Source organism: Heloderma suspectum, chromosome 1 (genome assembly GCF_057233095.1).
Source record: "Heloderma suspectum isolate Gila_16-S chromosome 1, 16-S_ref, whole genome shotgun sequence".
NCBI lineage: Eukaryota > Metazoa > Chordata > Lepidosauria > Squamata > Helodermatidae > Heloderma > Heloderma suspectum.
Window position 1 is genome coordinate 340123646 of NC_139458.1, and position 25569 is coordinate 340149214.

General features: G+C 45.0%; 1 protein-coding gene across 1 annotated transcript; it reads left to right on the top strand.

Annotated features, from left to right (window-relative positions):
* Positions 1–1544: 1544 nt before the first annotated feature.
* TNFAIP3 (TNF alpha induced protein 3) lies at positions 1545–24930 on the top strand. Its single transcript, XM_084827660.1, has 9 exons — positions 1545–1849; positions 9041–9353; positions 13991–14181; positions 16014–16161; positions 17033–17203; positions 17540–17720; positions 19401–20302; positions 21626–21855; positions 22680–24930. Exons 2-9 carry the CDS (start codon positions 9056–9058, stop codon positions 22962–22964), a joined length of 2406 nt encoding a protein of 801 aa, XP_084683786.1. The 5' UTR covers positions 1545–1849; positions 9041–9055; the 3' UTR covers positions 22965–24930.
* The last annotated feature ends 639 nt before the right edge of the window (positions 24931–25569 follow it).

The following is a 25569-nucleotide window of genomic DNA, read 5'->3' on the forward strand; positions in this document are numbered from 1 at the left end:
ATGGCTGTGAGAGCTGGACTATAAGGAAGGCTGAGCGCCGAAGAATTGATGATTTCGAACTGTGGTGCTGGAGAAGACTCTTATGAGTCCCCTGGACTGCAAGGAGGTCAAATCAGTCAATCCTAAGGGAAATCAACCCTGACTGCTCATTGGAAGGACAGATACTGAAGCTGAAGCTCAAATATTTTGGCCGCCTAATGCGAAGAGAAAACTCTCTGGAAAAGACCCTGATGCTGGGAAAGACTGAAGGCAAAAGGAGAAGGGGATGGCAGAGGATGAGATGGCTAGATAGCATCACCGATGCAATGAATATGGACTTGAGCACACTCTGGGAGAGAGCGCAGGACAGGAAGGCCTGCCATGCTATGGTCCATGGGGTCACAAAGAGTCGGACACAACTTAACGACTGAACAACAACAACAAGCAGCTAGGATTGGACATTGGGGCTGAAGTCTAGGGCTCTGCAGCCCAAATGAACACCCAAAGAGCAACAGGTGTTGGGGCAGCAGCAAGCTGGTCAACACCTGGGCTGGCAAACACCATGTTTACTCCTCTAGTTATGATCATGCGATGATTAAAGTAAGTTTAAAATGCAAAACTGCCCATGCTCAGAATGTTTCTTTTTTTTTAATCAGGATTAGCAAATAGATTTGTTGTCATTTTGCTCTAACATATCAGGAATCATGTAAGAGGAGCTGTGCTGGAGGAGACCAAGGGTCCATCTAGTCCAGCATTCGGTCCACACAGTAGCCAACCAGTTGCACGCAGGAAACTGACAAGTAGGACTGCAACAGCACCCCACACACACACACACACACACACACTGTTCCCCAGCTAAAAGTGTACATGGGCATAACTGCCTCTGATAGTGTAAGTAGCATATAGCCATCCAGGCAAGTAGCCATTGACAGCCTTCTCCTCCATGAATGTGTGTATTTTAAAGTCATGCAAATTGGTGCCCATCACCACTTCGTGCGGTAGCAGTTGTAAAGCATGGAACGGCGATGAAAGAGGAAGAACAGAAATGTTAATTGCATGCTTCATAACTGACAAAATGCACATGGCCATCTCAACGGCTGGGTGGGTGAGAAGGAATAAGACCATTTACCTAGTTGCACTACTGGGGGAGGGAGAGGAAGAACCCGTCTTGAGGAGGAGAGAGAGAGAGAGAGAGAGAGAGGAGCCCAAGGTGATTCATGTGGGAGAAACCCAGGCTGAAAAGGCCAAGACAAAAACGCTGCTTAAGGTCACTTGAGCGCGATGAGGACGAGGCAGCGAGGGGAAGATCACGTGCGGCTGGCTCATCCGCTCGCACAGCGCCACCCGGAGGGCCCCGCACGCGGCGCGCCCAAGCCGCTGCTGTTCCGGCAGCCGAGCAGCTGGTGTCACATGTCGGAAAGTCCCTCGCCCTGGTGTGTGTCTAAGCGGAGGTGGAAATCCCCAGCGCCGGGACTTTTTTTTTTTCAATGTTCCACGTACAAGTAGTAAAACAAGGGACGGGGGGGAAAGCACATCCACACACACGGTCTGGCGGCGGCTCATTCCGGCTCTCCTCGCGAGCGGGAGGAAGGGAGGGAAGACGGGGCAGGAGGGAGGGAGGAAGGGACCGGGCCGGCGGGCAGCGGCCGCGAAAGCAGAGCTCCGCCAGAGGCGCCGAGAGCTGCGCACGGGCTCAGCCCGCCTCCTCCTCCGGCCGCGGGTTGCAGCCCAGCCGGCTCTCGTCTGGAGCGGGGGGTGGAATTCATGGGTCCGCCGAGCCGCGCCGCCGTCCGAAGCCTGGCTCGTTCGGCCTGAGGAAGGATTATTAGCAGCCGGTTCCAGGGTCTCTTCTGCAAGCGGCGGGCGACGAGTAAGTCATTCTTGCTGTGGGGCTGCTCTTTGCCGCTTGGGGTTGTTTGGGGTGAGGGGTTGGTGCCTCGGGCCTTGTGCCTGTGATGCGGATGCTGCTCCGGAGCGAAATGCATCCTAATCTGCGGTGCATCCCCACCCCGCTGGGGGTCTGTCGATTGATGGTGAAATTTAGGCATTAAAACACACACACACACACACAAAACCCACGTTCTTAGTTAATTTGGTCCGCAAACAGCGAGAAGGCTCCTTCTGTTTATCCTTCGGTCGTTTGGTTCCACGGTGGATTGTTGTTTCTGTGGCTATTGTTCCCTTTAGAAAAACGCAATCACAGCTTTCCAGAAATAATGTTTTCCAGAAATAACATTTTGAGGCTGCAGAATGCTCTGTGATACATTCATCCTTTAGAACAGCTCTGTCAGGTCCTTAACAGGGGAGGCCTGTGCATATATTCTCAAAAGGAAGCCCCTTGAGTTCACTGGGGCTTACTTCCATGTAAATGTGCATAGGATTGCAGCCTCACCTGCTGGTTTGACAGAAGGGGAACTGAGGCATATAATATTTATTTATCTATTAGATCTTTTAGCCGCCCATCTGGCCAGCGACCCAGCCACTCTTGAATGGACTTGGTGGTACACTCTGGGCCACACTGAAGACAGAAAGGGGCTTGGACAAGCGGAGGAATGGATTAAAGTTTTCTTAATTGCAATAGCATAAAAGAGGAAAAATAGTTTGGGTGTATTTCCCCCTTTATTTATATTAGTGTATGCAAGGTTTTGAGTCATGCAGAACTCCTAATCAGGCATAATGGAAAAGCAGTTTATTTTCTGCAACAGAAAGAGTGACGTTTGGCTGCGTGTGGTTTTTTTTTTTTAGCCTTACCTACTTGGTTGCTTGGGGCACAAAAGGGCAGGAAGCAATGTTTACTTATAAGAGAGAAGCAAGGGTGCAAGGCACCCTTGTGATTGCCTTTCCTTCTCCACGGGGATAATGTACATATGCTTGGAAACACAATTTTTTATTCTTTACGTATTCTAGTGTTTGGATCTAGTACAGAAAATACATTCTGGGGCTGAACCCTGGTACAACAAAGCCTTAACAATGAGCACTAAACACATACAAGTAAAACTTGTTTGTTGCATGAAGTTACACAACTACATGACAGCTCATAGAAATAGTTATGAAATACGTATCATTCCCCACTTTTTAAAACAAAGGTTTGCATAAGATATTTGGACATAGCATGGTACCATACACTACACATGCATTTTAAGTAAGGTCAACAGCTATTTTATTGCTAATGATGGTTTATTACTCTACAAAAAAATGGACATTTGAGGAAAAACATAGACACAGTTCATTCATACTAATCCAGATGTTATCTGGTATCCGCAAGCTGTGATCCTAAACATACTAGCAATAGAGAAAGCCCCATTAAATTCTGTGGGACTTACTTCTGAGTAAACATGATTGCACTAACAGATTTTTGTGTATTTTAAGCAATAGCCAATCCCCTTAACTCCAGTTGATTATTCTTTAACAGCTTCTAACATGGGTTATATTAATGAATCTCCAAAGCTTTGTTGAAGAGAGTTGACATTGCAATCCAGGTTACAGACCAGATCCTTGAGTGTGACTTGCACCCTTGCTCTAGATTCTCACCTGGTGGTGGCCCAAGACATTTTCCTGCCTGAGCAGAGCAGCAAATTCCTCCCCCCTGCCCCAAGTTATGGGATTTCTTCCTAAGGCAGAAAATCCCACAAGTCTCTCTTCCCCTCCCTAGCAATAAAAAATCAGTAAAATATTTGTTGTTGTTGTTCAGTTGTTAAGTCGTGTCCGACTCTTCATGACCCCATGGACCATAGCACGCCAGGCCTTCCTGTCCTCCGCTCTCTCCCGGAGTGTGCTCAAGTTCATATTCATTGTATCGGTGATGGTATCTAGCCATCTCATTCTCTGCCGTCCCCTTCTCCTTTTGCCTTCAGTCTTTCCCAGCGTAATTAACAAATTGCTGCCATTTCATGACACCCAAAATCAGCTGCCTGAGGTAGCTGCCTAACTCCTCCTAATGGTGGGCTTTAGTAGTCTTGTGAATGGGTCCCCAGCTGTGTGTGTTGAGGACAATACAATGCAAAGAAGTAAAGCGATTTCACTTGCACCTCAAGGGTTGGATGTGGAGGCTGTTATATTTCCCTAGCAAAGCAATCCTATGGTCCCTGGGTGAACATCCCTGGGTGGGTGTCTCGGGGACCATAGGATAGGTCAGAAAACCATCTCCAAGGTCAGAGACAGCACTTTGACCTCAGAAGGGGAAGTTGGAGATCTGCCCCCAAGCCCTTGCAGCCAATACAGAGAGAACGGTGCTGTCTGCCTCTCCGAGGTTGGAAAATCAACCTCAGAGAGGGGGAAAGGGGGGTGTTCTGTGGGGAGGGAAGGAGATCGGAGAAGCCGGGATATGATTTATCCTGTGCCTTCTCCAGCCTCCTTCCTTCCCCTTCCAAAGTGCCCTTGCTGCAAATATAGGAGATCAGAGGATGGAGGCAAGGATCACCTCTGCCACTCCTCCCATCCTGCCAGCTTCAGCCCAAGAGGGCATAGGAGGGGAGTTCCAAGGGAGCTTCCAAGCAGCAAGGGTAGCAAGCATAGGATTGTGGCCTAGGTATATTTTGATATGCTTGTAGGGAAATGCATAGCATATCTTTGTAATGGTCAGACATAGGTATGAGAAGCATGGATTGTGGAACAGAGGCAGCTACCTTTGGGTCCATGGAGTTCAGTTTTGTCTATACCAGGGGGTAGGCAACTTCTGTGGGTTCAGGGACCAGCTCCCCCCCACCCCAAACCAACCAGGGGCCACACACCTCTCCATAATTGCCAGCACCGTACTGTCACCAATTTTACTGCCAGTGCGGTAGCAAAAAAGGGACAATTTTACTTTAAAACCAGGCGCATGGGGAGCATGTATCAGTTGCACTCCTAGGGGGCTTCTGGGAGTGTTGTTTTGCTTGAAAACAAGGCGTGTGTTCCCATGTGCTCTGCTATAAAGTAAAATATACCCTTTTTGCTGCCAAATTTTGGCAGCAAAACCATAATCTTTTTTGCCACTGCTGCAAATTCAGCGGTAACTATGGCAGCTGTTGTTGTTGTTGTTCAGTCGTGTCCGACTCTTTGTGACCCCATGGACCATAGCACGCCAGGCCTTCCTGTCCTGCGCTCTCTCTTGGAGCGTGCTCAAGTCCATATTCATTGCATCGGTGATGCTATCTAGCCATCTCATCCTCTGCCATCCCCTTCTCCTTTTGCCTTCAGTCTTTCCAAGCATCAGGGTCTTTTCCAGAGAGTTTTCTTTTCGCATTAGGTGGCCAAAATATTTGAGCTTCAGCTTCAGTAACTGTCCTTCCAATGAGCAGTCAGGGTTGATTTCCTTTAGGATTGACTATGGCAGCAAGGGTCACAAAAAGGGTCAGGGAGGCTGCAAGTTACTCCCCCCCCCCCCGATCTATTCTGACTGGCAGCAGCTCTCTGAGGTTTCAGACAGGGGCCTTTCCCAACCTTACCTGGAGATGCCAGACATTGAACCTGGGATCTTTTGCATGCAATGCATGTGCTCCACCTCTGAGCTACTGCCCTTCCCAAGAGGGTCGCAGCAACTTTTCGAGGCATGTATCTAGCAGTTAAACTCACTGGAAAAGACCCTGATGCTGGGAAAGATTGAAGGCAAAAGGAGAAGGGGACAGCAGAGGATGAGATGGCTAGATAGCATCACCAATACAATGCATATGAACTTGAGCACACTCCAGGAGAGAGTGGAGGACAGGAAGGCCTGGCGTGCTATGGTCCATGGGGTCACAAAGACTCGGACATGACTTAACGACTGAACAACAACAACATCTAGCAGTTACATCTGGCCAGTCGAATGTTACAGAGATATGCAGCTTCCCTCCACATGTTTTCACAACATGAGAATGGAAGTGGCATATTGGAAGCGGTCCTGAAAGTTGCATCTATAGTTCCCCTGAGAAAAATGCTTGGAAGCTACTTTGCCACATTCCCTTAGGCTGCAACCCTGGGCACACTTATTTACAAGTAAGCTTGCATTGGATCAGGCTATAAGGTCTGAAGCTGTTTTGTAACATAATGTGAATAGTTAACAGTTGAAAAGCAGAACTTCATCCTGCACAATGTGTGGTGATCAATTTGAGGAAGTAATTGCTAAACAGTGGGGTCAAGGCCTTAGGTATCAGTAGAACGTCAGCCGTAGGCATTTGGGACAGTTCAGTACAAGCACTGGATGGCCTGAGGATTCCTCCAAGATGATGGATAGAACTGCCTGGTACGGGTGAGCAGATCAAGATAGAATTCTGCTAGCGGATGTCCTTAATAAAGGCACCAGGAGCCTCTTTCTTCCATAGAACCTAAACCTCCCAGGCAGTCTGACCAAACTCAGGCTTGCTTAGCTTCATCATGTACCTTCAGACCATGTCCTGGGAGTAAAACACCTTCCTTAGGTGTCAAACCCATTGAACGTACTTCTGCGTAGACATGCATAGGATTAGAATACAAGTGCAATTCCAGTCTTTCCTTTAGAGTTTTTTTAAAAAACAAAACACTGGCAGGAAATATGTGTAAATATTAGTTATACTCCCAAATTAATATTTTTTACATGTACATCACCTTGAACATTCATCTGTGGCCACCTCCACCCCACAAAAAAAAAAGAGAGTCAGAATTAAGGTTGCCAGCTGACCAGAAAAACAACTGGGCTGCCCTATTTATTTATTTATTTCTATACCGCCCAATAGCCTAAGCTCTCTGGGCGGTTCACAAAAATTAAAACCAAACAACACACAATAAAACAATTTAAAATAAATAGAACATTAAAACCACAATATATGTGGTTTTAATATAGAACATTAAAACCACAATTAAAACCACTGTTCTTGGGCTCTTAATAGCAGCTTGATATGATTTGGGAGATGAAGCTTTTCACAGCATGGGGATAAATATTATCACCTGCTAATGTCCCCGTATCAATCTCCTGTTAAAGCAAAGCTACAGTGCCTACTTGACCAGTTGGTAACCCTAGCCAATATGCCCCTGTTCATCTCTAGGTTGGTAGAAGAAGCATGAAAATGGGAAACATTTGATACTTGCAGATTCTTTGCAAAATATGGTCTAGCATTTAAAATAATAAAAGCAGTGGCTTTAAAATATTCCTACTAATGAGGCTTCTGTCAGCAAGATGGTGAAATACAAGAGGGTAGATTCATTGGCTGAGTGCCTCCTAAGTGTACTTTTCTGGAGTGAGTCTGATTGAGATCAGTGGGACTTACTCCTGAATAAACAGGATCAGGCTGATTGTTGGATAACTTCTAGAGTTGCACTAAGGAGGAGAAGGGGTGCTGTTGGCAGAATAGGAATGTTAATTAGCTTTCTAATTGAGCTTAACAAATTGGATAGTTTAATATTACTTAATACTGGAAACAACCAGTTGTAGACTGAAGCATGCATCTGTTATTGATGTAATCATTCCTCATTCATACGAACTTTCCCACTGACTCAAAATTCTCTTTTGGTATTAAGTACTTAGAGGAGCAGACCTCTACCTTGAAGTGGGAACTTTGCAGTTTCAAATACACATACATGTAATATCTACACTCCTGTAGTTCAGTAAGTTTAAATGTGCATAGGATTGTGAGAGAGGATGCCTATTCCTGGAAGAAGGGATCTTGTGGAAAGAGGAATAACATGGATATTGTATGCTGTTTATTATTGATGCTTTCCTATATTTTTTATTAGTGCGTTTTTTAACATTCGTACTACTAATGGAGAGCATACAAGATAAGTTTTAAAAACACACACACACTCAAAGGGCACAATCTAACCAAAGTTAACAACTTGTTTGTCTCTTCCTTTAAACAGAAAAGTTTTAAGCACATTCTTAACTTTGGCATTCAAATCAATGGAAATTAAGTACCTAACTTTGGGTGGATCATGTTTTCAATTCCTGTACTTGAAAAATGTCTTACTGATATATTTACAACCCATTTCTAAGAACATATTTATTTGGAAGCAGGTCACATCCATTTTCAGCGGAAATTATTTCCTGTTTAGTGTGTTGGGATTAGTAGTTCTTAAGTTTCAATATTGTCCCATTTTAGGACAAGCAGTGTCCATTTTCATCTGCCTTCTATGCAATAATTCTTAAGATCTTGGTTTGATGACATGATTTTTTTAAGAGTATCTTTTCTAAACAACACATTTTATAAGAAAAAAATCTGTTAAGTATTTGGCAGCTGAAATATGTTGCTGCGTTCCAGTTTTACATACGGGGGAAATAACTCAGTTCAGGAAACTAGATAAAGAAAAGCTTAGAGAAAATAACAATGCAGATACATCTTTTTAGGCACATTCGTTGTTCAGTCTTGAGTGTTGTGGTATAGAGCAATTGTGACACCTCAGTACACCAGTGAAATACCATCCCTCTCTGCCCTTTCTCCATTAACAAAGTGCCTACTTTACAGGATTGTAGGACTGGAACATTCTTGATTATCAAGGAGCATCTTCCTGCTCCTTGATAATACGATAACGTATTATCCATGTTGTCCAAGTCACAATTTCTATGCTACCCGTTGTAGTTAAGCACGGACAGTTCAAGAAAGCGAGCTATGCCATGTGCTGCTTGCAAAGCCCACCCACCCCCACCTGCAAAAAAAAAAAAAATCCCCAGGGTCACCAGTCAGTCTGATCATAAGGGGAATATGGAATGGAAAAATGCATGGGGGATTCTAAGCTAAGAGGAAATTCTTTGTAATCTGAATAGATTTACAGCTGAGTAATCCTGGGTCTCCAGTTCTGCACTCTTGGGCACAGCCCAATGTACTCCCTCTAGATTTGACATAATCTGAAGGATACTCTTTAGATGCAGATTTATTTTCCAACCAGCAGGTGTCTAATTGCTTAGAATGTATGACAAACACTAGTAAATGTGACTGTTAATTTGAAGACATCCATGCCAAAGAAGGTGCCCGTTGCTTCTGCTGGACTTGTGTTGGAGGGGGCACTTAGGACAAACTTCCTGCTGTAAAGTAAACCATGAATAAAGAGTTTGGGGCTTTGTGACATATTGAAGGGGAGGTGTTTAAACAACAACAACGAACCCTTGTTTTACTAGCGCTGTTTCTCCTCTTAGGTTTCTTTTTGCAAAATGGCTGGCTCACAAATCATTCCTCAAGCTTTATACTTGAGCAATATGCTGAAAGCTGTGAAGATAAGAGAGAGAATGCCTGAAGACCTTGTCAAGTGCGCCAACGGAATGATCCATCATTTTAAGACTATGCATAGATACACCATAGAGATGTTCAGGATGTGTCAGTTTTGCCCTCAGTTTCAGGAGATTCTTCAAAAAGCTCTTCTTGACCAGGCTACCCAAACCTCACTAGAACGTCAACGGAAGCTGAACTGGTGTCGAGAAGTTAAAAAACTTATGCCATTGAAGACTAATGGTGAGTCAGGCTTATTTTATCATTGCTTTGGCAGGACAGATTTGTTTTATTTATTCAATTCATGGACCTTGCATTAATACTGCTTAGTTAAAATTGGTTTTTAAAAATAGGGAGGAACTGTTTTTCTTTCCTTTTTCTAAGTAAAATATAGGCCTAATACAAATGGGCATCTAGACATACGTTATGTGCATTTTGTGGGTCTATATACTCAAAATCCAGTGTTTACTATTTTGGACACTGTGCAGGAAGCACAGAAAGAGGATAATCAAGTCCCCTGTATATCCTCAAGTACCCACTAGTGTTACCCAGTTAGCGTTACCAGGGTGTTTTAGGCTGATTTGGAGCACTTGCGTACTGACCCCCATCTACAGTGGTATTCTGAACAGTAGCACAAAATACAGGCATAATGCATTGTGAACACTGATCCGGGCTATGTATATTACAATGAAGCAACCAACAAGGATATACAGGGTGCTTAATTATCCACTTTCTGTGCTTCCGGCATAGTGTCCACAATAGTAGACTGTTCATTTCCTCTATTGTTCATGGCACTACCTTGTACCATCTCAAGCTGCTCTGGTTTAACCAGGAGCTGGAACTAATTGGCTCTTAGTACCTTTTTCCCATGCAACAGTTGAATGTATTCATTTGTCACATATTTCTTCTACTCTTCTTCCAAGGAGCTCAGGGCATTGTACATGGAAATGAATAGGTTTTAGAGGGTTTTAAAAAAATAATGTTGGCCTTCTTTCAGTGAACTGATATTTTCAAACCAGCTTAAGAGCCCGTGGCCTTTCCACATTATCAGGACCATGTGAAGGCCACTTTAAATCCTTCTACATGGTGGTCATTATTGTGTGATTGGCTTTCACATGGGTGGATCCCCATATATGCATGGTGAGCCATTCCACACAGACAGTTGACCTTGTGATATAGATGTGAATGTTTGCATTCTCCTGATCCCAATAATCTCGAAGGCTTAAAAGACAGGGAATGAATTACAACATAAAGAGAAAAATAAACCAGTTCAGTAGTTGCATGTAGACAAGCCATATGAATGTTTCCCTCAAGGCATGAATCCGCAGCACATTGGGTTGCTGTGTGTGCCTTGCAGGATCGGATATTAAATGAATGCTTTGAATGGGAGAGAAGAATCTGTCTCAAGTTGAGAATATTAGGTGGTATCTTCTGTATACCTATCCCAATAGGGCCACCTCATAATAATTTTAGATCAGCGCATTGACAGATCTCTTCACTGGAGCCCTCCTTGTTCTGAGCTTCAGTGTCTCCTAGCTCATTTCAAAACTTGGGCCATATTTATAATGTAATAAATCCAACATAATGCTTGAAACAGCAGTTAGCACATCTCTGTGGGAAGATACATGAGCCAGATGCACACCAAAAGTGCACAAGTTGCTGCTTCAGGCACATCAGAAGTGTGGAAAGAGGATGTGCATATTACTTGCACATCCTCATTTTGGCCCTTTGGTAATGTCTGTAGCCACCAATGGATATAGGCTTCTTCATATTATTAATTCATCATGTTTGCATATCTCCCAAATTCTGCAGTATCATAATCGTGCCAGTTGTATATAATCCATATGGTCTAAATGTTGCCAGGACTAAAACAAAATTGAGTGAACATGCACAGACTGCAAGAGAAAGAGAGAGCAAGCATATATATGCAATACACCATTAGATCCCAAATACTGGATCAGTTTCTCTTTCTGGACTGTGGAAACCTTAGTGAATGAATAGGTCATGTGTCAACAATGGGTGTTGAGGAAAATGCAGCTGAAGGAGTTAAGAAGGCTTCACTTCTAGGCCAAGGATTAGAACTGACAGATTGGTCGCAAATAAATATAAACTTATTTTCATGGGCTCCCTTATTTCAGTGTAAGGAAGCCACTGTTGTATACCTGTCTTCCTCTACTTTCCTGCATTGACAGATGTCTTCACTGGAGCCATCAAGGATTAAAAGTTGTTAGCTTTAATAGTTCTGAACTCATTTCAAAACTTAGACCAAACTTTGCTTGAGAGTGAAAAAGTAGAATAGGGAATGTACCAAATAACCTGCATGATCCTTCCTCTTTTGCCTGTGGGGAGCCCTTTGTGCATGCAGGAAAGGATATCCCAAGGCTGGCTTTCCCCAACCCGGTGTTGTCCAGAACTTGTGGGACTACAAATCCCACCTTCCCCAGCCAGCAAGACCATGCTGACTAGGGATGGTGGGAGTTGTACTACAACACATCTGGAGGGCAACAGGTTGGGGAAAGGTGCTATAGGTATTCTACTGAGTCTTTCCCCTTACCCATTGGCTGCTACTGTGCTGCATGCCAGAAGTCTGAAGGAGGCCCCAGATAACTGGCAAAGGATGGACATGTTGTGGTGCCACCTTCCCCAAACTAATGACCTTGCTGGCTGAGGATGGTGGGAGTTATAGTCCAACACACCTGGAGGCCACCAAGTTGGGGAAGGCAATTGCAGTGCATCTGGAACAGAGGGCCTTGAAGGCCTAGGGGTGGGGCCAGTAGAGATCTTCTGTACATAGGAAGGGTTCTGTGTACACACGAGGAGATGCTTTGTGCCCTAAATAAATAATAAAATTGCTTCTTCAAAGCAATTTTTACATAGCCAATAGATCTGAATGTGGCCATTCTTACAATAAGATGTGCATTTTTAGAAGTCACCGACTTTGTTGGTTTTGAGAGCAAGGAAATAAATGCATCTGTGATTTCAGTAGAAAGTTGTATGACGATTACAGGTAGTTGTGGAAATTAGGGTAATGCACACACCATGCATATGCTTGAGGATATTAGGAAGGAACATAGTTGTCGATGAAAAACAATTGGAAGGAAACCATGTCATTTGAAAAGATTCCAACATCTGCCGACTAGCAATTTCGCTTCTCTAATGAATAGACATTCCAGCTTACCCTAGCCACGCCCTCTTGGAAAGTCCAGTGTGTACTTCACAGTTCAAATGTCTGTACATCAGAACAAGAAGTACAATAGCTGTTACTCAATTACTAGTCAAATAGCTTAACACTGGGGAATTCCAAATGTTGCTTAGGGAATTTTGGACTGGTGGCTCTTAATAAAGAACTGAAAGCAAGCACACACAAGAGAGAGAGAAAAAAAGCTCTTATCTTTGCTCTAGATTTTGCAAAGGGAAAATTTTTACAGGATGTAATAAGTGTCCTACTTGTATGCCATCTTTTCTGCTTGCTAAACCCGAAGACTGTAAATCAGCCCTGCAGTGAATGTCATGAGGGGTGTGTGTGTGTTTTGACCCTTGCATTTAAATGCTTTTGTTTTAAATATGATTGCCAATGATAACTCAGCAAGCCCACTGCACTACTGTGAACATGCTTTCTGAGTTGTCTTAGGACAGGAGTGGACAACTTGATGTCTCGGCCTACTACTCCCATGATCCCTCACCATTGGCTATGCTGGCTGGGGCTGCTGGTAGCTGTAGGCCAAAACATCTGGAGGGCCACATATTGCCCATGCCTGCCTTAGGCTAATGTGGCCATTCTCCTGCACCAAAGTGCCCAGTTAACCTCTTCATAAACCTTTTGTGTCCCGGCACTGTTGCAATTTAAGGGCTTAGCCAAAATGGATTAGGGCTACCCTTTTCAAGGAACAAGCTGTCCTCTTCTCCCCCCCCCCCCAGTGAAAATGGATCGTTTCAGGGATCTTTGGCTGGGGGTGGAACTGAACAGGGGTAAAATTGTTCACCACACAGCCGCTTAAAGCATCTTTAAGCCACAGCCACTTTAAGGGAGGCAATTTACAGGCCGTAATCCTCCCTCTTTCTTGCCAAGCCGATCAGCAGCAATGTGCAAAGTCCAGCAGGATCCTTTCCCTCTTCTTGGCAAGTGTGTTTACCAAAAAAAAGGGGGGGATCCTAATTTCACCAAAAGGCCATTTTTCCCTAGGGAAGTGCAAAGTCTGAAGAAAGGTTTCTGCTTTACTGCAGCATGTCTCTCCATTTATCTTTCCCTTCAAGCAATCCCAGGCAATCCTTCCTTGGGAAAGATCACACTGATCTTCATTTCAGGCTTTCCTTTTAGATTAATGTTAATTTGATATGTTTTCCTATTCATTCACTTCTAGCCTACGTGCATATTTATATATAGATATAAGATCTTTTCTGCCAACCTGCATCGGATTCTTACATTACCAACAGCGTTCCTGTTTGTAGAAGGCAGAGCAATGGATCCGTTCTTGATTTCTACATTTAGCAGCATCCCTTTGGAGTTGCACGTTCAGAACTGTTTTTACACGTGTGCAAGATGTCTACCATATTTGTTAGGGGGATGCCGGGTTAGCAAAGTCCAGTGATTTGTCTGTGTTCATCTTAATGAAACAGGGGGACTAGGATCCAGAGGATGCTAAGCTGGAGTAAAAATGGATAACTTTGTATTCCATTTGTCTCCTATTGGGAAATTCCCAAGAAGTTTTACTTGTTCCTCCTGGGAACTCCCAGAGTATTGCCAGTTCATATGGTGTTGGAGATTTAGTTTTGAAGTATCTAAATTGAAATAGGTGTGATCTACATCATGGGGCATTTGGCATTTATTTATTTTATTTTAATGTATTTTTAAACACCTAACCCATTTCATTCCTCTGCAGGAGATGGAAATTGCCTCATGCATGCTGCATCCCAGTACATGTGGGGTGTCCAAGATGTTGACCTAGTCCTGCGAAAAACGCTGTTTAATGCTCTCAGGGAAGTTGACACGCGCAACTTTAAACTGCGTTGGCAACGGGAAACGCTTAAATCGCAGGAATTTGTGGCGACGGGACTCTGCTATGACACTAGGGTAAGGCAGTCTTGATTTATGTAAGTGAGGAATGTTTCGAACCCTGGTATGGTTGGGTTGATCGTGATTTCCTGCGCATAATTACACAGGATGGCAGGGCAATTATGGTGGCAAGTTTCAGAAAGTAAAATTGCTGGGCTGTCAACTAGTTAGACGTTTAACTAGTTAGACATTACTGGATTGCCCAATTTATTAAAAAAGCGTTTCAGTACCGTGGAGTTTCCAAATTAAGTAACCTCTCCAGAGATGGGTTATTTCCATGGACCACCCACAGCTCCAAAGTGTTGGCATGTCTCTGCTGTTCCTGTTATGGAAAGACTCTCTTTGGAAAGCTGCTACCACACAAGCAAAAAAACCCCCAACAACAATAACCCACCCATACTGCCTCTTAGGAACATACAGATAGCATAGACTTTCCATTGAAGGATCCATGCCAAGTGTGGCTTCCTTCCTGTTTTCTGCTTCTCTGTGCAAGAACATGCTAGTTAAAAGGAGAAGTTGTCCTCCGGGTGTCTTCCCTTCTGTACTTGCTAGACTAGCCTTCCCCAATCTGGTGTCCTCCAGATGTGTTGGACTTCCAACTCCCATCAGCCCCAGCCACCATGGCCAGTAGTCACGTATGTTGGGAGTTGTAATCTAAAACATCTGGAGGAGCACCAGGTTGGGGGAGGCTGTGCTAGCCTATGTACCTGCTCTGAAGCAACAGTCCATTTGGGCTGTAGACTCATTCACCCCAGCAGGCTTGGAGAAGTAAAGACAGAATGAAGTTCAGGCAGCAGCATGGCTGCTCAGTTCTGAAATTGCAAGCTTGCATGTAGCAACTTGCCTGGTCATTTGTGGGGAGTGAGAATTACCTCTGGAAGACCATGCAGGAAGCATTTGTCAATTGGAAGGGAGCTGGGTCTTTATTTTCTTTCAGGCCATCAGTATGCCAAAACGACTAGCGGAGCAATCCTCACCCCCTTACACACACAGTAGGGGGGGATTAGGATAGGGTGGAAGTGCCCCTGCACTGATGGAAAGGAGCAGTGCTTGTGGGACAGCATGTCTATCCTGGAGGCCCCTGGTACACCTGCGGAAAGCTCCACGGATGGAGCACCAACAGCATGTTTCTCCCCATGCTAGATTCCAAAACAGGGTATGTCGAGGTGGACTTGGATCCACAGGGTCCAAAGCCCCTACTCCCGCAACAGGTCCCTGGATTGGGCCTCTCGCCTTTTCTTCCCATTGGATTTAATGGGAAAAAGGAAACAACTGGAGGGAAATCCCCCACCTCCCACCCTGTTTAGAGCAGGCAGGGCCGTGGATACGGTAGTGGCCCCATGGTGGATCTTTCCTTCCCCACTCCAGTACGTAGGATTGTGCTGTAAGATTAAACACACTTACCAGGGAGTAAGCACCATTGAACAAACTGGGACCTCCTTCCATCTAAACATGCATAAGATGTAAAACAGTTACCAGTAAACAGGTAGGCTCGTAAAAAAAATGGTGGGCTAGTAATATTTGAGACCCTATGTGCAGGACAGTGATAGGGGTGGTGGGAAAGCCAGTGTGGTTGACTCTGATTATAAATATGATATTAATGCATCTGCAGCCATGCCATTAAACAGTTAGTGCTTCAAGTTCTGTACAGGTGGTGTGCACATAACTTGAATTAACTTACTCCCTAATAGTAGCATCAAGAAAAATATGCTGCTTCGGCTATTGGACAGTATAGAAATGTAATAAATAAATAAAATATAAAATTATGAGGGAGTTTTAGCATGCAAGAGCTCCAACTTTGCATGATAGTAACCAATGCTCTTTACCTATATCTTATTTTTCTCCATTAGAACTGGGAGGAAGAATGGGAGAACCTCATCAAAATGGCATCAGCAGAAACGTCAGTTGCCCAAGGAGGCCTCCAGTATAACGCATTGGAAGAAATCCACATATTTGTCCTTGTGAACATCCTGAGACGGCCAATCATAGTTGTCGCAGGTAGGAATTTATAAATATAATGGAAGGAATGTATAAATATTTATAAATTTATAAATGTAGTGATAAACATGAAGGCCCCGTTTTAAGAAGACATGTAAGTCCCATTCAAGCGTTGCCGCTGCATGAGAATCGCTGGAGGAGAGAGATGGCCCCAGCAGGCCTGTTTTCCCCTCGCACCAGTGCCTGTGTGTTAGGGGAATGTCTGCAATGGGGAGGCCTGCTGAACGTGTGTAAGCTGTCTCTGTGTTCTAGATCACTGTAAGATCAGGTTTCCAGATCATGGGAAGAAGCTTACACACATCGGGCAGGCTTCTCCATTCTAAGTGTTCCCCGACGTGATTGTTAATTTCATGTGACGGGAAATGCTTGAAGGGAGTTTGTAAGTATGTTTTGTTTCCCACATCTTCATGACAATATCACACAGACTTGTCACACAGACAAAAATGTTAATGTCTGGGCTTTAGCAATACCATGCCCAGTGGAAAGGCCAATATAGTGTGGAAGAGACCTTACCTCTCGGAAGAGAGATGCTGTTTCAGTGTGGTAGGAATGGAAGTGAACACTGACAGGCTGGAAGCGCGCCCGCTGTTCATGGGAACAAAGAATCCTTCAGGTCGTTTTCCTTCAGTTGCCACATTTCTGTGAAATCCCCTAACCCCCTAGCCTTCTGGGTTAACTGTATCCACAGCTTTAAAAAACAGAACTGTGTTTGTTCAACACAAGAAGAGTTGCTAGCCTTGCTTGTAGTATTTTCTCACAATAAGTTGTTTATGTTCTTGTGATGATTTAGACATTTAAAACAGAGGTGTCTCACTTGGTTTGTTGCTGACCAGAGTCATCCTAAGTAAACTTTTTCTTTAACTTAAAACAGATAAAATGCTTAGAAGCCTGCAGTCAGGTTCAAGCTTTTCCCCGCTGAACGTTGGTGGAATTTATCTGCCTCTCCACTGGCCAGCAGAAGAGTGTTACCGATACCCCATTGTCCTTGCCTATGACAGTATGCACTTCACACCACTGGTTGTTCTGAAGGACAGCGGCCCAGGTGGGTGTCTACACATTGTCCATCTGTTCTGTATTTTATTCTCCTGCTCCTTCTCCCTTCTGAACCAACAGTCAAAATCTTAGTTTGAGCTCATGTTGTTGTATATGAAATACTCACTTCGGGTGAGTGATTCATCTTGCTTGGAGTAGCTCATAACCTTTGCCACTTGATAAGTACAACCCAGTTTCGTTACTAGTCCTCTGGATTTAGTTGCGTACACTGCTTCTGATTAAGATTGGCAATTGTAGACCATTAATATTGCTCTCTGCAGTGTTGTGTCCATGTCTGATTCACAGCAGCAATTCTCTCTCTCCCCCCCCCCCACCTTTTCCACAGAGATCCGGGCCATCCCATTGGTCAGCTGCGAAAGAGGCAGGTTTGAAGACTTGAAAGTGCACTTTCTAACAGACTCTGAAGAAAGGGTGAAAGAGAAGCTGCTAAGAGACTATCTAATGGTGATAGAAATTCCCGTGCAAGGCTGGGATCCTGGGACAACACATCTCATTAACGCTGCAAAGTGAGTCTGAGTCTTCTCCCCATCCAGTGTTATAATGTGATGATAAACCTTCTTCTTAAGTAATGCATTCAGCCTCTCACTTGTAGGTGCCCTTTTCAGAGAGAAGGTTCTCTGCTTTTAGTGCAGCATTTAGTCTTGGAGAATTCAGAGATGTCCAGTACCAAATAAGCACCAAAAACATTCAGACTGATTCTGGGAGGTAGAGATCTAACAAATACCTTGCTTCAGAGCCTCAGTTTGAAAACCAGTGAATGAATTTTCAGGAAATGCATTATTTTCCAAGTTGGTCAGGCCAGGAAGGAAGAGGTTATTTTGGTTTACGCTGTGAGCTAATAACCCTGTGAGGTACATCAGACTGAGAGACAGTGGGAAGGTTCACATGACCCTCTCCGTGTTGAAATAATGTGGGAAAGACAGTGCGTGGGCTAGCGCCGCCCCCTGCTACTAATGCATGCCACAGCCACGCCCCAGACCAACACCTGTGACTGAAACAGTTGCCCACCATCTGCATGTTTGGCCAATGTGGAAAAAGGTTGCTCCTTGTGTAGCAATCCTTGGGAGGGGGGACCCACATGGGGCAGCCCCCCCCCCCAATGTGGAGCAGCACTGCATACATACATCAGTATGTATAACGCAGACAGGCAAATGTGCCCACCACAGGCATTGGCAGCAAGGGCCATGGCTGCACGTGGCAGAGGAAGGAGCTAGCCCATGTGATCCCTTCTCCATGCTCGTTCAGTGTCGGGCGGGGGCAGGGAGTGAATCTCCCTAGCAACTTGCTGAAGGCCACTGGTAAGTTTAATGGGCGAGCAGTGATTTGATCCAGGGCTCCCCAATTGTAGTTCTATATTCTATTATATTTATTTATTTTTCTATACCACCCAATAGAGGAAGCTCAATATTATCCACTTCAGTCCCCCACTGCCCACATCCCCGCTGTTATCTCCTATTTCAGAACGGAGATAACAATGGGAATTCCTCCATGGGGGAATTCCTTGGCTTGGAGGCTAAGCCCTGGTTCCTGGAGGAACCCAAGGACGTTCTATGGGACAGACGGGGAACTCCCATGGGCGGAGGTTCTCCATCCTTGCCTTAAAGACTGATGTTACGCCTAGTGGTGGTGCCACCCTTCCTTCATCATACCCATTTCTATTCTATTTCCTTATGTCGGAGGTGGGGAGCCTCTTTCAGCCCGAGGGCCAAATTCAGTTTCAGGGGCCACATTCCAGTGGTGAGTGGGGCCAGACGCAAAATGGGTGTGGCCAAAATTACCAAAAAAACTCAGCATATTGTAGCTTAAAGCTCTCCATGCCAGTAACTAAGCTTTAGTAGAGGCCTTTTGAACCTTTTAGAATAACTGCACAAAAGCCATTAAAGCAAACGATTGGTGGTTGGGCGGGCCAGGAGAAGGGGATATAGCCATCTGGGGAACCCCGGAGAGCAATGTTGGGATCCTAGGGTGGCTGGATTTGGCTCGTGGGCCTGAGTGAGGTTCCTTTCCCCTGCCATATGTCCTGTAGCATTATGACCCAACATCTTGCATTATAAGTCCAACTTTTAATAAACCTTGATGACGTAACAGAGCAGCTAGAGCTACTTCCCAGTTTCCTCCTGGCTTTTATAAGTTTGCTGCCTCTTCTCCATCCAGTGATATCAATTCCTTGTTCCTTTGCCTCGAAGGTTGGATGAAGGCAACTTGCCCAAAGAGGTCAACCTAGTGGAAGATTACTTTCAGCTGGTGCAGCATGAGTACAAGAAGTGGCAAGAAAACACCGAACCCACGGGGAGGGAATCAGGCGCGAGGGACCGCCTGGAGCTGCATTTGTCCCAGCTGTCGCTCGTGGAGGCCAAGTGTGAGACGCCCAACTGCCCTTTCTACATGTCTGTGAACACCCAGCCCTACTGCCACGAGTGCTCCGAGGAGAGGCAGCGGGGAAGTAAGGGCAGGAGGCAGACTGAGAAACCCCGATCAAATAAATCCAGTTCGCCAAAGGGTGAGCGATGCAAACCTGTCATGCGAACTTCCGAAGACATGCTTGTGGGGCCACGCTCCGCTCCTCCCACAGCTCCAAGCCTCTTTCTATACAGCGAAACCACTGCCATGAAATGCAGGACACCCGGCTGCCCTTTCACCCTAAACGTGCATTATAACGGGCTCTGTGAACGCTGCTACAACTCCCTGGAGGTGAACCCTTGCCGTCTGCCAGCTGGCCCGCGGGATTCGGATGGTGTGACTTGCACTTTCTGCCTTCAGGACACCAATAGGACCTTCAACGGGATGTGCAGCACTTGCTTCAAAATGACTAGAGACGGTTTGTCAAGCGCCAGCTCGGGCGCAGCACCTTCAGGCCATCAGAGATCCACGTCCGATCCCACCCATCTATCGCAGAGCCTCCTGCAACATCCGTACCGCGCCACGACTGGCAACAATGTGGTGGAGCTGCCGCCACGCATTCAGTCCCAAAGAGTAGAAGAGCGGAAGGGAAGCAGTAAATGCAGGAAGCCTGGCTGCAGTTTTTTTGGGACTCTTCAAAATGAAGGCTTTTGCACGCTGTGTTATTTTGAGTACCAGGAAAACAAAGGTGAGTCAGTGAATGCATTTCCCTCTTGCTGTTGCCACAGGACATGGGGCCACTAAAGGCAGAAGGGTACTTCTGCTCCATCAGAAAAGCGGATGCAAATAGAGTGAAAAAGTACAGTTCTGAAGTGTTTATTGTGATGCTCTATCTCAAGGTGGCACCAAAAGCCACAACAGAAAGGCTTCAAGCTGCATTAGCCATTTGCCGTAGCATCAAAAATTTCCAGTGCCTTTTTGGGATGTTGCTGAGGCACACAGAAGCGTACCAAACAGCACATGCTTGCTTGTAGTACTGGGAATGCACATTTTTTTACTGGGACACGTGAGCTTCTCAGATTGCTTTCTGAAGCCATGCTACAGCAAAAGGTGCACTTTAAGCTCACAGGAGATTGAGCCACCATAAACAAGTTAGATGTATCATGGGTAGCTCTCCGGGACAGCTCATCCCCAACTGGGGGGCCTCCAGATGTGCTGGGCTGCAACTCCCTCATGCCTGGCCATGCTGACTGGGAATGATGGGTGTTGCAGCCCAACACATTTGGAGGACATCCGGTTGGGTAAGGCTAACTTAAGTGCTCAGCCTTGGCACTGAACAAAAGAACCATTTAAAACACTTTGGAAGAATGGTCTGATTTGCATTTAGATTGTGATTTGAACATGAGAAGCTACCTCCAGATCATTGGCCCACCCATCCAGCTCAGTGTGGTCTGTGTCAGCCTTCCCCCACCTGGTGACCTCCAGGTGTTTTGGACTACAACTCTCAGAATTCCTCACTATTGGCCATGCTGGCTGGGGCTGATAGGAGTTGAAGTCCAAAGCATTTGGGGGACACCGGGTTGGGGAAGGCTGGTATATGCTGGCTGGCAGCAATGGCTCCCCAAGGTTTCAGACAGGAGTTGTTCCCTGCCCTTCCTGGAGATGCTGCGGATTGAACCTGGGACATTCTGCATGCAAAGCATGGGCCATTCTACCACTGAGCGATGGCCCTTTGGGTGTTTTGGAAATGATTTTGGCACCGTTACTTGTTAGGGTTGTCCTCTGTTTTCTGCATTTAGCAGCTGTTTGTCATGCAGCAGTTCAGAAGGTGCTGCATCTCAGTGCTAGAAAGCATTGTCACCTGCTTGTTACATAGCTTTGGAAAGGCACAGTAACCCTTACAAACAACACGGATTGCTTTTGGAGGCTACAGTCCCTGCAATACTGCATTCCGTGATAGCTGAGGGAAGTGGAAGTTGTAGCACAGATGACGGGACCCTTTTACCGTTCTTCCTTCAAAGTTTGCTTTGATTCCTAAAGTGACCACCTTCTTCCCATTCTGTTGTCACAGATACTTCACTGCTTCATCACAGAAGGTCCCAGCGGAGTTCTCCGGCTTTGGGGCACTCCAGAACCTCTGCTGCCATGTACCAGAACACCATGTCCTGCCTGGGTCAAGAGTGTGGCACAATAGGGAACACGATGCTTGAGGGATACTGCCAGAAATGTTTCATTGAAGCACAGAGCAGGCGCCTCTGTGAAGCCAGAAGGACTGAGGACCAGCTCGTGAGACAATCAGAAGTCAGTATACATATAGAACCCCTTCTTCCCAATTTAACTTCGTGCCTGCCTGTCCTCCTAGAAAGCCTTTATGAATCCATAAAAAAATTAGTTTATTGTCTAGGATTCTGGAGGGTGATATAATATGAAGGACAAACCCACCCCCCCACCCCAGATTCTGCTTTTGTCATCTAGGCCAAACAATGCTACATCCAAAATATATAGGGGATTATTTCTGTAAGCATTTCCAGAACAGTTGATCCTGTTGATATTACATTCCACTAGTCAGTGAAATTGCTCGTTATGGGTGGGTGCCCTGCTGTAATGGGTTAAAAAACATATAGAAGCTGTATGCAGCGCAGGTGTGGGGCAGGGGGTCTGACCTGTGCCCAAACTGGAAAACCCAAGTTTTAGAATAGCCTAATGAAAAATTCTTTTTTTAGAAACCTAGTACAAGTGACAGGGCAATTATTCATTAGTTCTTCATTTTGCAGCCATCAGAATTTTCAAGAAAATCAAACATATTTGTAAATGCGTATTTCCTTTTGTAATAGGAAGGGAACAACCTATTCTGTGAAAGCTCTGTAAGGTTTTCATCGTGTCTAGGGCAACAAGTTATGTGGTCCTCCCACAGTGTGGTCAGAAGTGGTGTGCCTGGTTTTTTATTGTTTTTTAACTTAGGAAGGATCAGCAACTGCAGTTAGAGGAGTTCTTCTTTGCTTTTCCTTAGGAATTCGCTGTCAATCCTGTGCCATGAATGAAGTAGCAAAAGCACAGACAGAGCCAAACAATGACAAGGGCTCTTGCCACAGTTAGAACTGACAATATTTTTTTAATATTTTCAGCGAACAGGAGCACACAGGGATGTATGCCAGACAACCACAAGCTCTCAGAAGCGCAAGTGTACCACGGCTTCTTGTAGGAACAACTTAGCGTCTAGGAGTGGGGAAATGTGTCAGGAATGCACGCGTGTCAGCCAGCGGTCACAGTCTGGAGGATCTCGGAGAGATGCGTCAGCTGACGAGCTCCCCAAACAGCGCTGCCGAGCCCCTGCCTGCGATCACTACGGTAACAACAAGTGCAACGGCTACTGCAATGAGTGCTATCAGTTCAAACAGATCTATGGCTAGCGAGGAAGAACGGACGCCCACTTTTGCCTTGCAAAAAAGAAAATGGTGCTACATCCACAACACTCAATTGTCCTGCTATGACCCAGTCTTATTCTCAGTTGGTGAAAAAGACATGTGACTTTGCAGGGAAAATGATAAGCTGAATTTTTGTAAATATGTAAAGAAAGTGTGTGTGCATGCGTGTGTATGTGTAAAAAAATACACATTGTGGCACATGGATCAGTGTGGACTCTAGAATTCTGTATTCCAGAACAGAAAAGCAGTTCGCTTTCAGTTCAGGAAGTTTATACTGAATACTTGACTACCAATTCCTTTCCCCAGAACTCTTTGGACTTTGTTCTGTGCCAAATACGCAGTCATAAAAGACGAATATAGACTGTGCTTCTTGCATGTCCTTTTTCCTGGTGCCTGTCTTGCAACTTGTCTGAATACTGAGTGTTCCAGGGGCAGGGAAACCTGAAGATTTTGAGATGAAGAGCTTTTGTGTGACAACCATCGGATGACTTCAGACTAGTTGCATCTGAAAATGCTGATCTCTGGGGAAAGCCAAGAACAAAACAATCTTACTAGCAAGTTGTGGGAGACATGTTTTAAACTTTTGCTTGCTTGGCTTTTTTTAAGTACCTGGTTTTATTTTGTTTTTACTTGTTCCAGACCAGAGCTTCACAACAGAACAGCTATAACCTGTTAACAACTTGGCCGCCTAATTTTGACTGGAGTTTTTCCATTTAATGTTCTGTATGTGTGAATGAGGACAGAAATATTAACCCATCATAATTTAGAAATGTGAATTGAACTTGGGTACACTTCTCTTTTTTCCAAGTATCTAAAGATGGGAAAATTTTCTGAGAATATGAGAGAACGTTCTCTAAATATAGAGGTCCATACATACTGGTTAGCACAGAATGGTGAGAATAGAGAGTAGAAAAGGCCTAGGGTTGTACCCAGTGGTAGTCCAACTTAAGTCCCATTCATTTCAGTGAGTCTACTAAGTAGGGCTAACATTAGATAACCCCCTAGTCTGTCTACAGGGCTGGTAAATCAGCATATGTCCTGTGTTTTGTTTTTGTTTGTTGGCCAAAAAAAGCATGGGGCAGGGGGGTCCAAGCTGGTTTTTCATCCTGTCTGCTGTTGCAAGTTGGATCCAGGTGGGAGCTCAACTGTCCCAATCGTTGTAGACACCAGTGGGAAATAATGCCAGGCCTGTTGAAGCTGCTGCACTTGCAGTTCATGCTGCAGTTTTGGGCCATAAGCCTCTCTCTGAGGGCAAGAGCAGGGAACAGGGAGTGGGAAGGCAAAAGGGGGAACAGGGTTCAGCCCCATCTCTTTTTCCCTTCACTATATCTGACTGCTGCTGTGAATAATACGTGGGTGAATCAGATCGGATATTGGGAGGGAATTATCTTCAGTGCAGTTTTCAAAGTGCCGCTCCTGCACAAACCACCTTTACTTCCATAGTGTTTAGGATCCACTTTTAATCAAGGTTGTCCTCACCATCATTATCTCAAGCCATTAACTGCCCATCCCTGCCTGTCCTTCTGTGTTATGTCCTAAGCAAAACGGTATCAGGAGCTCTGCAGTCTAGATCTTTGTTCCTTTCCCCACCCGCCCATGAGTCTCTTATTTCTGCTTTGAGTATGACTTGCAGAAAAGAACAGGCATACAAATCAATCCTTCTTCCGCTTTGCATGTGTATATAACCCTTCATTTAGCTCTCTCTTTTCCTTAATTGGAAATAATGTTAACCTCCAGTCCCTTTGCTGTTGAACTTTCTTTATATAATTTTGTGAACTTGGTCAAATGTGAAGACATTTAAAAATATTTATATTATTTCAAAAGTGTAATTTTAAATTTGCACATTTTTGGTATAATAATTTACTCTTTATTTCATCCCCCCCCCAACCCTCTGTGTAAGTACATAAAGGGGGTGGAAATCCAACAGCAAAAATAAATTATTTAAGAATTCATTTTATTTAATTCCTGTGATTGTTAGGAAACATCCATTCTGATCCATCAAGAGTGACCCATAAGTAGGTACAGGTGTCTGTATATTTGCACTAGGAAGGTTGGGGAGCAGGAGGGGGCAGCTATCAAGGACGTCGGGTCCAAAAGTGCTATTGGCCTCTTCTTGCCAGCGCAAGAGGGAAGCAAGTAAAGGATTTATTCTGAGCACCTTTTTTAAAATGCTATTACTGTGGCCTGTCAGAGCTGCTCCTGTTGATCACGTTTTATGCAAGCATCTCACAGCATGGAGCTGTCTTTCTCTATTGTTCTTGGATCATGTCCATTGGTTGCAATTAAGACTTTATTACTCCCTATATTCCTTTGTTGGGGCTCTGAAGTAGAGATCAGCAAATGGCCTTCTCACCCTCAGATCTGGAACCCTGAGGCATACCAGCTCCTCCCCACCCAATTGCAAACCCAGAGGCAAAGGGGCGGGGTGGGGTGGGGGGAGTTGCTGTGCAACGTCCTTATTGACAGTCCACTTTGGTCGAGCTCACTACCCTGTAGCTCAGGGGTACAGTTGATACACTCTGATACACTTTCCAGAACTGGCAGACTCAGAAAAACCATTGTGATGATAGGAGGGAACTGTTGCCAATGG

Coding starts and splice junctions, on each gene's coding strand:
- TNFAIP3 (XM_084827660.1), top strand. CDS start 9,056: ATGGCTGGCTCACAAATCATTCCTCAAGCTTTATACTTGAGCAATATG. Junction 9,354..13,990: donor TATGCCATTGAAGACTAATG/GTGAGTCAGGCT, acceptor ATTCCTCTGCAG/GAGATGGAAATTGCCTCATG. Junction 17,204..17,539: donor TCTGAAGGACAGCGGCCCAG/GTGGGTGTCTAC, acceptor CCTTTTCCACAG/AGATCCGGGCCATCCCATTG.